The 13,049-nt window shown below is 57.3% G+C and overlaps 1 protein-coding gene across 6 annotated transcripts in view; it reads right to left on the bottom strand.

The window, feature by feature from the left end:
• Nucleotides 1–13,049, bottom strand: part of LOC103233695 (zinc finger RNA-binding protein 2) — a 69,327-nt gene that overhangs the window by 18,467 nt on the left and 37,811 nt on the right. For 4 of the 6 annotated variants that reach the window (XM_007994808.3, XM_007994809.3, XM_073017118.1 and 1 more), the window contains exons 3-10: nucleotides 12,224–12,338; nucleotides 10,260–10,478; nucleotides 9,902–10,155; nucleotides 6,811–6,993; nucleotides 4,579–4,756; nucleotides 2,609–2,766; nucleotides 1,134–1,253; nucleotides 396–535 (exon numbers count right to left, since the gene is read on the bottom strand). In XM_007994808.3, coding sequence (XP_007992999.3) covers nucleotides 396–535; nucleotides 1,134–1,253; nucleotides 2,609–2,766; nucleotides 4,579–4,756; nucleotides 6,811–6,993; nucleotides 9,902–10,155; nucleotides 10,260–10,478; nucleotides 12,224–12,338 — 1,367 coding nt within the window. The remainder of the gene's footprint in view (nucleotides 1–395; nucleotides 536–1,133; nucleotides 1,254–2,608; nucleotides 2,767–4,578; nucleotides 4,757–6,810; nucleotides 6,994–9,901; nucleotides 10,156–10,259; nucleotides 10,479–12,223; nucleotides 12,339–13,049) is intronic. The other 2 variants (XM_007994807.3, XM_073017120.1) reach the window with 2 other exon arrangements.

The following is a 13,049-nucleotide window of genomic DNA, read 5'->3' as shown; positions in this document are numbered from 1 at the left end:
AGAGGACACCAGGGGTAAGGGGTCACAGAGGACACGAGGTGTCAGGGTACACAGGGACACTAGGAGTCAGGGGACACAGGGGTCAGGGGGACACAGGTCACCAGGTGCCTCTGCAGCCGTGTGGTCCAGTGAGTTGGCAGGCAGTGTCCCTGCGTCTGCAGAGGCGCCTGGCACCCACGTGTCAGGTCTGCACACCACTGTGCCTTAGCCCGTCTGCTCTGGAACCCTCTCGCGCTCCCACACCAGGACGTGCCCACTGCCCGGGCACCTGACTCCCCCCACTGCCTGAGAGCTCACACGGGGGATCCTCATAATTTGCAGCGGCAGGCGTCTGGTTCCACGCTGGACCTGCCCTCCCTCGCCAGGCCCCCTTGCCAAGACCCGCAGCCGGGCACCTCCTCTCCACGTGCCAGCGCCGCAGTTGCTCCAGCCGCTCCTCCGCCAGGCGCCGCTGCTTCCTCATCCGCTCCTCCAGGAGCTTCCAAGCCCGGCTGCTGGGCTCCGTGGCAATGGGAAGGTCCGGGTTCACTTTCTTCTGGAAAGGAGAGGCAAGGCTCTGAGAGTAGGGACCTTGCCTTAGACAGGGATGCCGGGAGGGTCTTGGGGTGCAGGGAGAGACCCAGAGACTAGAACTGTTGGGCTGAAATCTCCCAGAGCCTTTTTTTTTTTTTTTTTTTTGAGACGGAGTCTCGCTCTTGTCTCCCAGGCCCACGTGCAGTGGTGTGGTCTCGGCTCACTGCAAGCTCCACCTCCCGGGTTCACGCCATTCTCCTGCCTCAGCCTCCCGAGTAGCTGGGATAACAGGTGCCCGCCACGACATCTGGCTAAGGTTTGTATTTTTAGTAAAGATTTCACTATGTTGGCCAGGCTGATCTCTAACTCCTGACCTCAAATGATCCGCCCACCTTGGCCTCCCAAAGTGCTGGGATGACAGGTGTGAGCCACCGCACCCGACCCAAGATACACTGTTGAGACGTGGAGCAAGACTTTGAAAACACAGAAAATCACCCCACCCTCTTAACTTCATCGGATCACACGGGCGGAAGAGGCCGGACCAGAGGAGGCCTCCCAGTGCCCCCTCCCGGGCCCAGCACACCCCGGACAGGTGTCGGGGCTCCCCCTGCTGGACGCACCCGGTACTGCAGCCGGTGCCGCCGTCCCCTCACGTGCAGGTCCTTGGCGTTAAGGTCGTTGAAACTGCACTCGCACAGCTTACACTGGAAGCGAAGCACTCGCCCTTCCTCGCTGCACACCTGAGACACAAAACAGCCGCACGCACACCAGGCACGAGGCCGGTGGGACGTGAGATGCTACCGATGCCAGGTCGCTGCGGAGCCTTCCTCCTTGCTGGTCATTTTGTGTATGTATGTATTTTTAGAGACAAGGTCTTGCTGTGTTACCCAGGCTGGAGGGCAGTGGCTCGATCTCGGCTCATTGCAGCCTCAAACTCCTGGGATCAAGTGATCCTCCCACCTCAGCCTCCCGAGTAGCTGGGACCACAGGCATGCACCACCATGGGAGGCGGGAGGATTGCTTGAGCCCAAGAGTTCAAGACCAGCCTGGTCAACATAGCGAGACCCCGTCTCTACAAAAAAAATAATAAAAATTAAAAAATTAGCTGGGAGTGGTGGCTTATGCCTGTAGTCCCAGCTACTTGGGAGACTGAGGTGGGAGGATTGATTGAGCTTAGAAGTTTGAGGTTGCAGTGAGCCATGACAGCACCACGGCACTCCAGCCTCAGTGACAGAGCAAGACCCTGTCTCTTGGCCGGGCGCGGTGGCTCAAGCCTGTAATCCCAGCACTTTGGGAGGCCGAGACGGGCGGATCACGAGGTCAGGAGATCGAGACCATCCTGGCTAACACGGTGAAACCCCGTCTCTACTAAAAAATACAAAACACTAGCCGGGCGAGGTGGCGGGCGCCTGTAATCCCAGCTACTCGGGAGGCTGAGGCAGGAGAATGGCGTAAACCCGGGAGGCGGAGCTTGCAGTGAGCTGAGATCCGGCCACTGCACTCCAGCCTGGGCGACAGAGCGAGACTCCGTCTCAAAAAAAAAAAAAAAAAAAAAAAAAAAAGACCCTGTCTCTTAAAGAATCCCAGGCCTGCAGTCAAGGCAGAGGAAACCCAGCCCCACCTCTTTGGCACGAGCAAGGCCAACCAGGGTCTGAACTGCCACTGGTGTGGGAACTGGCAGACCTGGCCCGGGAGCTTGGCTCCACTGCTCACTAGCCTGGCTTTGATAAGTCCCGAGATCCCCCAGGCCCAGGAAAGGAGCTGGACGGAACGGCCTCCAACCTCCCGGGGAGCTTTCTCCCGCCCGGAGCCCTTCCACCTTCCAGACAGATGGCTCCAGGGGGCCCCCTGTTGGGAATGCCTCGGCCTGTCTCTGGCCCTCACGGGGCCATATTCATTTCCTGTTGGTATCCGAAATCTGGCACCCAAAGTGTCAAGCGGGTCTTGCACGGGGTTTGGTCTATGGAGGTCTGGCCTGTGCAGCTTGGGAACGGGGATGGGTCTGTAAATCCCACTGGGAGAAGCCGGGTGAGGTCTCGAAGCCTGACCCATGGGAAAGTCCTTCCCTGACCAGGGCTTGACAGCCTCGGCTTACCTCCTCCACATACTCTGGGCCCACTGCCTGCGCATCACAGCAGCCCAGGGGAGCTTCCTCCGAGCCTCCTTGGGCGGGTGCTCCAGGACCCTCTGATTTGGGTTGGGCTGGTCTCCCCCTCTGGGGTCTGCAGCCTGCTATCTGCGGCTCAGGAGGCCCTGAGGGGAAAAACCGTGTCACTGACACCCTGTTCCAGGAGAAAGCACTGTGGCTGCGAACCAGCCAGGTGGCATGGGGTAGAGAGCCACCCAGACCCCAGGCTCGCCTCCTGTGATGTCGGGGGGAACAGCACCGGGCAGCGACCTCGCTCTCCCTTTCATGCCTGCGTGTGACCCAGCCGAGAAACCGAGGCCAGTTTCAATCCGTCAGTGGGGACGTCCTGGATTTAGGTCCTCACTTGAGGAACCCACCGACAGCATAAAATCCACAGTTAATAGACGATGAAGTATCAGGCGGACCAAGGCTCGTACTTAACCTACCCCCGTTAGGCAAAATTATGGTGCCTCGGGTGAGACAAGTATCTTCGTTATCAGAATGACTTGATGGTTTGATCTTCAAAATCATGTTGCTATTCAAGAATCAAGGCTGCTGAGGTTAAAAACAGAATGCGGCTCCCTCAGCCCCTGCCCACGCACAGCACGCTGGTCCAGGGCAGAGACTATTAGACAGACCCGGGTTCCAACTCCACCTCCATCGTTTACGGCTTTTCCATCTACACATTGGGACTGGTGACAACATTGACTTAAATGGGTTGTGGGCTGGGCACAGTGGCCCATGCCTGTAAACCCAGGGCTGTGGGAGGCCGAGGCGGGAGGATCACTTAAGCCTAGGAGTTTCTGACCAGCCTGGGCAACATAGCAGAACCCCATTGCTACAAAAAAAAAAAAAAAACAAAAAAAAACAAAAAGTAGTGGGATGTGGTGGTGCACACCTGTAGTCCTAGCTACTCAGGAGGCTGAGCTGGGAGGATTGCTTGAGCCCAGGGGGTGGAGGCTGCAGTGAGCTGTGATCGCACCTCTGCACTGCAGCCCGGGTGACACAGTGAGACTGTCTCAGAAACAAAACAAACCACGAAAAAAGAGTTGTCATGGAGGTAAAGTGAAGCAATGCACACAAAGCAGTGAGCGGATGCCTGGCATTTAATCCTGGTTAACGCGGGCCACCTCTGACAGCTGGGGCTTTGCACGCAGGGAAGGTAGGGTCACAGGCAGAGGGACGTAGGGAATCCACCTTCATTTCCTGGTACCCACATAACTCTGGTTCTGAGCCCAGTTTGTTCACTGTGACCACCAGGGTGCGCAGGGGAGCAGAGTCGAGGTGGCAGCCCAGGGAACCCGCTAGGTGCAGCGTGAGGGCTTCCAGTGAACCCCAGCACCCAGCACCAGCCCAAATTCTGCTGGAAGAGGCCGGGCACAGTGGCTTATGCCTGTGATCCCAGCACTTTGGGAGGCCGAGGATAGTGGATCACTTGAGGTCAGGAGTTCGAGACCAGCCTGGCCAACATGGTGAGACCCTGTCTCTACGAAAAATACAAAAATTCGCCGGGTGTGGTGGCGGGCACCTGTAGTCCCAGCTACTCGGGAGGCTGAGGCAGGAGAATCACTTGAAGCCGGGAGGCAGAGGTTGCAGCGAGCCGAGATCGCACCACTGCTCTCCAACCTGGATGACAGAGCAAGGCTCCATCTCAAACCAAACCAAAACAAAAAAACTCTACAGGAAGAAATGGCATTACCATTTTATCGGTTCTGCCAGCACTCTCTGGAAATGGTCTCAGAGGGTTCGGGGCGGGGTGGGTCAGTGGGAGGCCCTCTCGCTCTGCTGGACTGAGGGAGAGACGGCACCAGCCCCACACCACCCCCCGGAGGACGTGACGAAAACCAACTGGATGGTCGATTTTCTCACAAAATGTTCACTGGGCAGGGTGGCCAGGGCTCCTGTGGGTACGCGAACACGCACGCAGACGCACATACCCTCGAGTGAGGCCTTCAAGGCCACGGGTCTCTTGGCCAGTGCTGGCCTGCTCGGGGCACACACGCTGGGGCCAGTGGCGGATGAGGGCTTGGCCTCCACCCCGGGGGTGCTCTCTGCGGCCGGTGCAGGCTCCAGGGTGGGAATGGGCTTCCCCAGTTTGGTGTGCAGCTTGAAGACCTGCAACAGACAGAGCCGGGCTCCTGTGTGAGGGTCACTCCCAGCCTGATGGCCTTTTTCAAGAGGCAGGAAGGGCCTCCACGGGCGGGCAGCGGGAGTGTGGGCAGGCTGGTCCTGGGGACCCCACCTCTTCTCTCCTCCTGCTCTCTGGATGTCACCCACTCCAGAAGGCCCTTCCCAGGTGGCCTCCTGCCTTGCACACGTGCTTGTGAGTCCTCTAGCGTGGTGACACTCCTCTGACGTGTGAGCACGTGCTCACCGGCTCACGTGGACGCTCTTCCTCCTCTTCCACCACGTGGGCTGCCAGGTGGGGCCTCTCAACCTCCCAAGCCCCATCCTAGTGCCCCCGACTGCCCGGGACTCAGCGTGTGTGGACGGATGGTGGGCGTGCATGCGTCCCTGGACGGACACCCATGTTCTGCACGCGCGTGTGCACGTGGTCACGTCCGTATTCTGGCCATGCCCTATTCTCAGCACCTCCGGGTGCAAGGCGCTTCTGGCAAAGGTGTCGTGTGCACAGGGCCGCGGTGTGTGTGCTGGGGACCATCTCAGACACATTTGCCAGCTCCGAGTCTCTGACACGCGCTGCACAAGACCTGCCCTGTAACCCCCAACCCCACAGTGGGTGGCAGGGCCTGCCTGACCCCCAGACCAAGCCCCAGCCTGTGGGGGTGATGCCTGCAGCTCTGCCCCACCGGCCCCTAGCTCTCCGGTCCCCAGGCCAGTGAGTCTCCTTCCCCCGTTTCTCTGCCTCCCTCCTTCCCTCCTCCATGCCTCCCTGCGCATTCCTTTTTCCCCCGTGGGTTCACACAGGCCCTCAGTAAGCTGTCCTGAGCCGAGCCAGGGAATGAGGCCCTGGATGAGCCTTCAGGCAGCTGAGGGAAAGAAGCCAGGTCCTTAGCCAGGCCTCCCAGGGTGGCTCAGCCTGACAGCCCCGGTTACAGCACAAGCCAGCTGTTCCCCTCCCTGCCCTCAGGTGGGGACTCCATCCCCTCCCGGCTGAACTTGACATAACCCAGGCCTTTTTTCTTTTTTTTGAGACCGAGCCTTGCTCTGTCGCACAGGCTGGAGTGCAGTGGCGAGATCTCAGCTCACTGCAACCTCCACCTACCGGGTTCAAGCAATTCTCCTGCCTCAGCCTCCTGAGTAGCTGAGGTTACAGGCGTGCACCCCCACGCCCAGCTAATTTTTGTATTTTTTAGTAGAGACGGGGTTTCACTATGTTGGCCAGGCTGGTCTCAGACTCCCGACCTCACGTGATCCACTTGCCTCGGCCCTCCCAAAGTGCTGGGATTACAGGCATGAGCCACCGTGCCCCGCCTAACCCAGGCCTTTTTAAGGCCACAGGAGAACAGTGATTATTACAGCAGCGAGTGTGAAGAGCAAGACCCCAAAGGGAATACAGCGTTGGATCTCAAGGCAAGCCCTGTCCGTCGCCACGCCTGAATGCCAAGCTTTCTTGGAAGTCTGGGTGTGAGTGTCTCAGCCACTTCATGTTTTTGTGCAATGAGGAGGAACCCCTTTTATAAGTCAAAAGGAGTCCAGCCAGGTGCAGTGGCTCACGCCTGTAATCCCAGCACTTTGGGGGGCTGAGGCAGACGGATCACTTGAGCTCAAGAGTTCCAGACCAGCCTGGCCAACAAGGTGAAACCCCGTCTCTACTAAAAATACAAAAATTAGCCGGGTGCGGCGGTGGGTGCCTGTAATCCCAGCTACTCGAGAGGCTGAGGCATGAGAATTGCTTGAACCCAGGAAGCAGAGTTTGCAGTGAGCCAAGGTCACGCCACTGCACTCCAGCCTAGGGGACAGAGTAAGATTTTCTCTCATTTAGAAAACACAATAAAATGAAAAATAAGATAAAATGACTGGAAAGGAGTTTGGATCCTTGAAGATGAGGACGCATGGGCCTGGGCAGCCGGCTCTTGGGCGCGCTCCACTTGGGGAAGCTTCTCCGGGCTCCCTCTGATCTCCCCAGGCACCTCTGTGGGTCCTAAGTGCTGACCTGGGGGCTTCCTCCCCAGGGGTGGCAGAGCCTGGGATGGGTGGGGCAGTACCTTCTGGTGCTTGGCTCCCCGGATGTGGGCCGCGTAGGCGTCTGCCCCAGTGCAGGACACGGCGCACAGGTCGCAATGTAGCTGTGCCTGCACCCCGCGTGGGCTCCCGTTGGGCAGCACGCCTGTCTTCTGGGCCGCCTCCTTCTTTCTGTGCTTCTGCCCTCCCAGATGTTCCCGGTAGGTCTGCAGCAAGGGGTGACAGGCAGCCTGAGTGGGGGTTTGCACACTGGCCACGCCCCCTCCCCTGCAGGCCCCCAGCTTAGCACGCACGAACTCGGTGGTAACAGACGCCCACTGTCCCCAGCCCTCCATCCCCTGGTGCCACGGAGGTTCAAGTGTCCCTTTATTCTTCTTATTTTTATTTTTTATTTTTTGAGACAGTCTCGCTCTGTTGCCTAGGCTGGAGTGCAGTGGCGCAATCTCAGCTCACTGCAACCTCTGCCTCCTGGGTTCAAGTGATTCTCCGTCCTCAGCCTCCCAAGTAGGTGGGACTACAGGCATGTGCCATCACACCCAGCTGATTTTTGTATTTTTAGTAGAGACGGGGTTTCACTATGTTGGCCAAGCTGGTCTTGAACTCCTGACCTCAAGTATCCACCTGCTTTGGCCCCACAAAGTGCTGGGATGACAGGAGCACACCACCGCGCCCAGCCTATCTTCTTACTATAGACTTCTCGAATTTTTTTTTTTTTTTTTTTGAGACAGGGTTATGCCCTGTCACCCAGGCTGGAGTGCAGTGGCGCTATCTCAGCTCACTGCAACCTCTACCTCCTGGGTTCAAGCGATTCTCCTGCCTCAGCCTCCCAAGTAGCTGGGACTACAGGTGCCCGCCACCACGCCTGGCTAATTCAAGCGTCCCTTTATGAAGCCCACGTAACAAACCCACAGGCTCAGGCTGCTAGACATAAGGCTTCTCCCTTCTTCTGAAACTCAAGGAGTTTCTTAGGAAAGCATGCTCCACGCATCACGCGTTCCTTTCGGGGGCTGCTGTATACAGAAAATTCTGACTTTTCAGAATTCAACCTCGGAAACCAAGCAAGGGCACCTGCTGCCCGAAGGACAGTCATGTACACTTCCGTCTTCGGAAACTGCTAATAGACACAGGGGCTCCACCCGGGGGAAGCTACCGTGAGTCACAGGCCTACGCATCCGGTACTCCTGGGCCCAAAATATCTGACTGCGTCTGGGGAAGCGACAGCCAGGCCCTCAGGCAGAATCCTGGGTGTGCTGCTTAAAATCCTGAAACGAAGCCCCCCACAGACAAGACGTGGCAGGTGGGCCATGAAACCCACACGCCCCGACAATGCCAAGAATGAACGTTCTGCAGACTGAAAAGTGCCCCTGAAAATACTGGGGCACACTGGACACTGCCCGCTCCCCTGCAGGCCACCGGCTTAGCGCTCAGGAACTCGGTGACATCGTCTGGTTTTAGGGAAGAAAAATAGGATGTGGGAGAGGCACACATTTTACTTTATGTATGCTCTCTAGAACTTAGGAATCTTTTTTTTTTAGATAGAGTCTCACTGTCACCCAGGCTGGAGTGCAGTGGGGCAATCTCAGTTCACTGCAACCTCCGCCTCCCAGGTTCACGCCATTCTCCTGCCTCAGCCTCCCAAGTAGCTGGGACTACAGGTGCCCGCCACCATGCCCCGCTAATTTTTGTATTTTAGTAGAGATGGGTTTTCACCATGTTGGCCAGGCTGGTGTCGAACTCCTGATCTCAGGCAATCCTCCTGCCTCAGCCTTGCAAAGTGCTGGGATTACAGGCATGAGCCACCGCGTCCGGCCAATAGGCTGTCTGTGCGCACTTTTGGCGTATTCTGGAATAACTAGCCACATGGGCTTCAACACATCTTGGTTTGATTTCTGCCTGGGTCACTAAAACTGACTCTGAGTTCCTCAAAGTACTGACCCTTTCTGAACCTCTGGGATTTTGTCTGCCACACAGAGATGGTAGCCACAAGGCAGATATAAGGATTAAATAACCCACATGCGTCTGGTGCGAGGACTCAGCTTGTCATCCTGGCACTATGGGAGGCTGAGGCAGGAGGATTCCTTGAGGTTAGGAGTTCGAGACCAGCCTGGGCAACATAGTGAGACCCCATCTCTACTGAAAATAAAAAAAATTAGCTGGGCATGGTGGTTCGTACCTGTCTCAGCTATTTGGAAGGCTGAGAGGAGGACCTGAACTCAGGAGGTGGAGGCTGTAGTGAGCTGTGATTGCACCACTGCACTCTAGCCTCAGCAACAGAGCCAGATCCCCTGTCTCCAAACAAAACAAAACAGAACAAAACCTCAAACTTGTATCCAAGCACTCTGCAAAGAAGGCCAGGGTCTCTCCTAGCATGAGATGCAGTGGAGAGCTGCCGGAGCAAAGAGCCTGAGACAGGGAAAGGGTGATCTGTGGCGGGAGGGGTCCCGAGCAGGGCCGGGCCCCCCATCCCCAGCTGGGTCAGGGGTCCTGATAGGGTGTCCTGAGCGGTCTCACACCTCTCCAGAGACTCCGCGTCTCCCGCGGTCCAGAGCTTGCTTTCAGAGCATTCAAAACAAAAGATCAGGGTGTGTGTTTTGCAAAGACAGAGCTCTAGGGTCTGATTATCTTTCCAGGAAACGAGCCCACGATCTCTGCGGGGTGATGTGCAAGCTTTAAAACCTCAAGCGCGTATGTCTGGTAAAGAGTCTTTCACGTGTGTCCCAAACAAGCACTGCCATACACAAGCACACGTGCACCCACACACAGGCGCAGGCACACACACACACGCAGGCACACACGCGCACACATGCACGCACACGTACACGCACACTCACGTTTGCACACACATATGCACACACATACACATGCATAAACACACACACACTTGCACACACACACACGCACCTTTGCACTCACGCGCGCACACACACCTTTGCACGCACACACGCACACACACACAAGACACAAGCGCTTGCACACACAGGCACATGCATACACCATGCAAGTTTAACCCCGGACCTTTTTTCAGCAGGCAGCGATCCCGACCCCCCGGCGCCCACATTCGGGTTCAGACCTTAGGAACAGAGAGGTCCCGCCCAAGGCGGGAGTGCGACTGACCTGGGGGCCCGCGCAGCTGATCTTGCAGATGTCGCAGTAGTGAAGCTGGAGCTGCCTGGGCCCGGCCTTGGGTCTCTGCAGCTTGCTGGGAAGCGGCGGCTTCGAGTCGGCCCTGGGGCTGCTTCCTGAGCCTGTGGGCGTGGGCGGCGGGGGCAGCTGCTGCGGGGGTCCCGGGGGAGGCGGGGGCTGCGCTGGAGGATAGAAAGGGCTGGCGGCGGAGTACACCGACGCATCATAGCTCGGGTAGCTTGGTGCTAAGGAGCAGAGAAAACAGTGAGTCGGGGGGAGGTGCTGATTCCACTCGAGTTGAAGCGGGGGCCGACGGACCGACCGCCTGGGCAAGGAACGCTGGTCTTACCCGTGTAGGCGCTGCAGGTGGGATCGTAGGAGGGCGCGGGGTAGGAGGTCACGATGGACACCGAGGACTCAGGCTGGACGCCTGTCGCCGTGGGGTAGGTGTATCCCGAGGACAGGGCGCTGGCTGGCTGTCTGGCCTCCACTCTGGGCGCCTGTTGTGGGGGCTGAGCACAGCTGTGACCGCCAGGGGGGCTGGGATGCCTGCAGGCCTCTTGGGTCCCTAGGGGACAGGCACAGGCCCTCTGCAGAGCCAGCCCCCACCCCACTGCCCCTCACCTGCGGATGGACCCCGGGCTCAACTGGCTGGAAACGCTAGATGCTTAAGCCGGGACCACAGGTCAGAGCCTAGGGCCAGGTCCGGGCAGGGACTCGCGGGTGACCTTGTGCCCACCTGTCCTTTCCAGAGCCCAGCTTCTCCCTCCTGCCGTGGGGGAGGAGAGCTCCTCCGCGTCCCCGGCTCCTTCACCCACAGAGCTCACCTCCTGCCACCCGGGGAAAGCTTCCTTGGAAAAAATGTTAGCTGCATTTTAGGTTCTCACTTTCCCTCATTCATAGGCCCACACCTGGCAGAGATCCCAGGGCCCATCTGAGCAGCCAGCCCTGAGGCTCACCTGCAAATCTAGGATGTTTATTATTATTATTATTATTATTATTATTATTATTATTGAGACAGAGTCTCGCTGTCGCCCAGGCTGGAGTGCAGTGGCTCGATCTTGGCTTACTGCAACCTCTGCTTCCCAGGTTCAAGTGCTTCTCCTGCCTCAGCCTCCCGAATAGCTGGGATTACAAGCATGCGCCACCACGCCTGGCTAATTTTTCTATTTTTAGTAGAGACGGGGGTTTCACCATGTTGGCCAGGATGGTCTTGATCACTTGACCTTGTGATCTGCCCACCTCAGCCTCCCAAAGTGCTGGGATTACAGGTGTGAGCCACTAGCCTTTATTTTGTTTTTTTTTTTTAGAGATAGGGTCTTGCTCTGCTGTCCAGGCTGGAGTGCAGTGGTGCAATCACAGCTCACTGCAGCTTAGTTCCTGGGCTCAGGCGAACCTCCTATCTTAGCCTCCTGGGTAGCTGGGACTATAGGTGCACACCACCATGCCTAGCTAACTTTTTTGCATTTTTTGTAGAGAGAGGGTCTTACTATGTTGCCCATGCTGGTCTCGAACTCCTAGGCTCAAGCAATTCTCACACCTTGATTGGGCCTCCTAAAGTGTTGGGATTACAGGCATGAACTACCTTGTGCCACCTCTAGGATGGTTAAGATGTAACTTTCACCAGTGCAGTGGCTCACACCTGTAATCCCAGCACTTTGGGAGGCTGAGTCAGGCAGATCACCTGAGGTGAGGATTTCGATACCAGCCTAACATGGTGAAACCCTGTTTCTACTAAAAATACAAAAAATTAGCCAGGCATGGTGACACGCACCTCTAGTCCCAGCTACTTGGGAGGCTGAGGCAGGAGGATCATTTGAACCCAGGAGGCAGAGGGTGCAGTGAGCTGAGATCACGCCACTGTACTCCAGCCTGGGCAACAGAGCGAGACTCCATCTCAAAAAAAAAAAAAAAAGAAAGAAAGAAAAGATGTAACTTTCAGGCCGGGCATGGTGGCTCATGCCTGTAATCCCAGCATTTTGGGAGGCCAAGACGGGTGGATCACGAGGTCAGGAGATCGAGACCATCCTGGCTAATACTGTGAAACCCCATCTCTACTAAAAATACAAAAAATTAGCCAGGCATGGTTGCGGGCACCTGTAGTCCCAGCTACTTGGGAGATTGAGGCAGGAGAATGGCATGAACCCGATAGGCGGAGAATGCAGTGAGCCAAGATTGCGCCATTGCACTCCAGCCTGGGCAACAGAGCAAGACTCTGTCTCAAAAAAAAAAAAAGATGTAACTTTCCCAAGCTTTTCCTGTGCTGCAGGGAATGTCTCCTCATCCGCAGCCCCGACCCTGCAGATGGCTCACCTGGCTGGCAGGAGTCTGTGGCTGTCATGCACCCAGGCTGGAGGGCAGGAGGCTGGAAGTACGGCCTGTCCTCGTAGCTCCTGGCAGCCACCGACTGTCCGTAGCTGTAACTGTCCTATGTGGGGGTTTCCGCAGGAGAGTAGCTCAGGCGGCAGGTGTAACGTGCCCTGGCCACACTGCACTCTGCATTTAGTCCTTCCTGCAGCGCTGGCTCTTAGGCATCTGCCCAAGAGCAGGCCCTGGCCCGGGGGCAGGGGGCAGGGGATGTGGCTGACACAGCAGCTCTCATGGAGCTGACACTAATTTCCAAGAGTCCGACTGCGATTTACAGGAGGACGCTGGGTGTGGGAGGAGAGGGTGGGTTTGCACGGAGAAGCCCCCGAGGCCTTAGCAAGGAAACGGAGAGGGAGGAAGAGGGTGGGGTCAGGTGGGTGCTGAGCTCGGGTGACAGGTGGCCTCTGATGCCGTTGACCGACATGACCTGGGGACGAGGTGCAGGCGGCAGGGCTGGGGAGTTGGAGCATGGTCATGGGGGACATCTTTGCGACACCAAGTGGGAACACAGTGGCTGGGTCTGCAGCCTGAGTGCCTCGGTTGGGAAGGTGGGATTGTCACCACCCAGCTGTGCCCCACATGCCACAGACACCCTCTTAGAGAGGTAGGAACCCGGAGCCTGCGGAAGGTGGGGTGAGTCCTGGTCTCTGTGGGGCCAGGAGACTGAGGCCATCTGTCCTGGCCAGGGAGGGGTCCTCCAACCCAGGTGACCCTCATCCTCCTTCATAATCACTGCTGAGGCTGGGACAAAGCTCTGAGTGCTGTCACTGTC

The sequence above is a fragment of the Chlorocebus sabaeus genome, chromosome 6 (assembly GCF_047675955.1).
Source record: "Chlorocebus sabaeus isolate Y175 chromosome 6, mChlSab1.0.hap1, whole genome shotgun sequence".
NCBI classification, from domain to species: Eukaryota; Metazoa; Chordata; class Mammalia; order Primates; family Cercopithecidae; genus Chlorocebus; species Chlorocebus sabaeus.
This window is presented reverse-complemented; position numbering and strand designations above follow the sequence as displayed.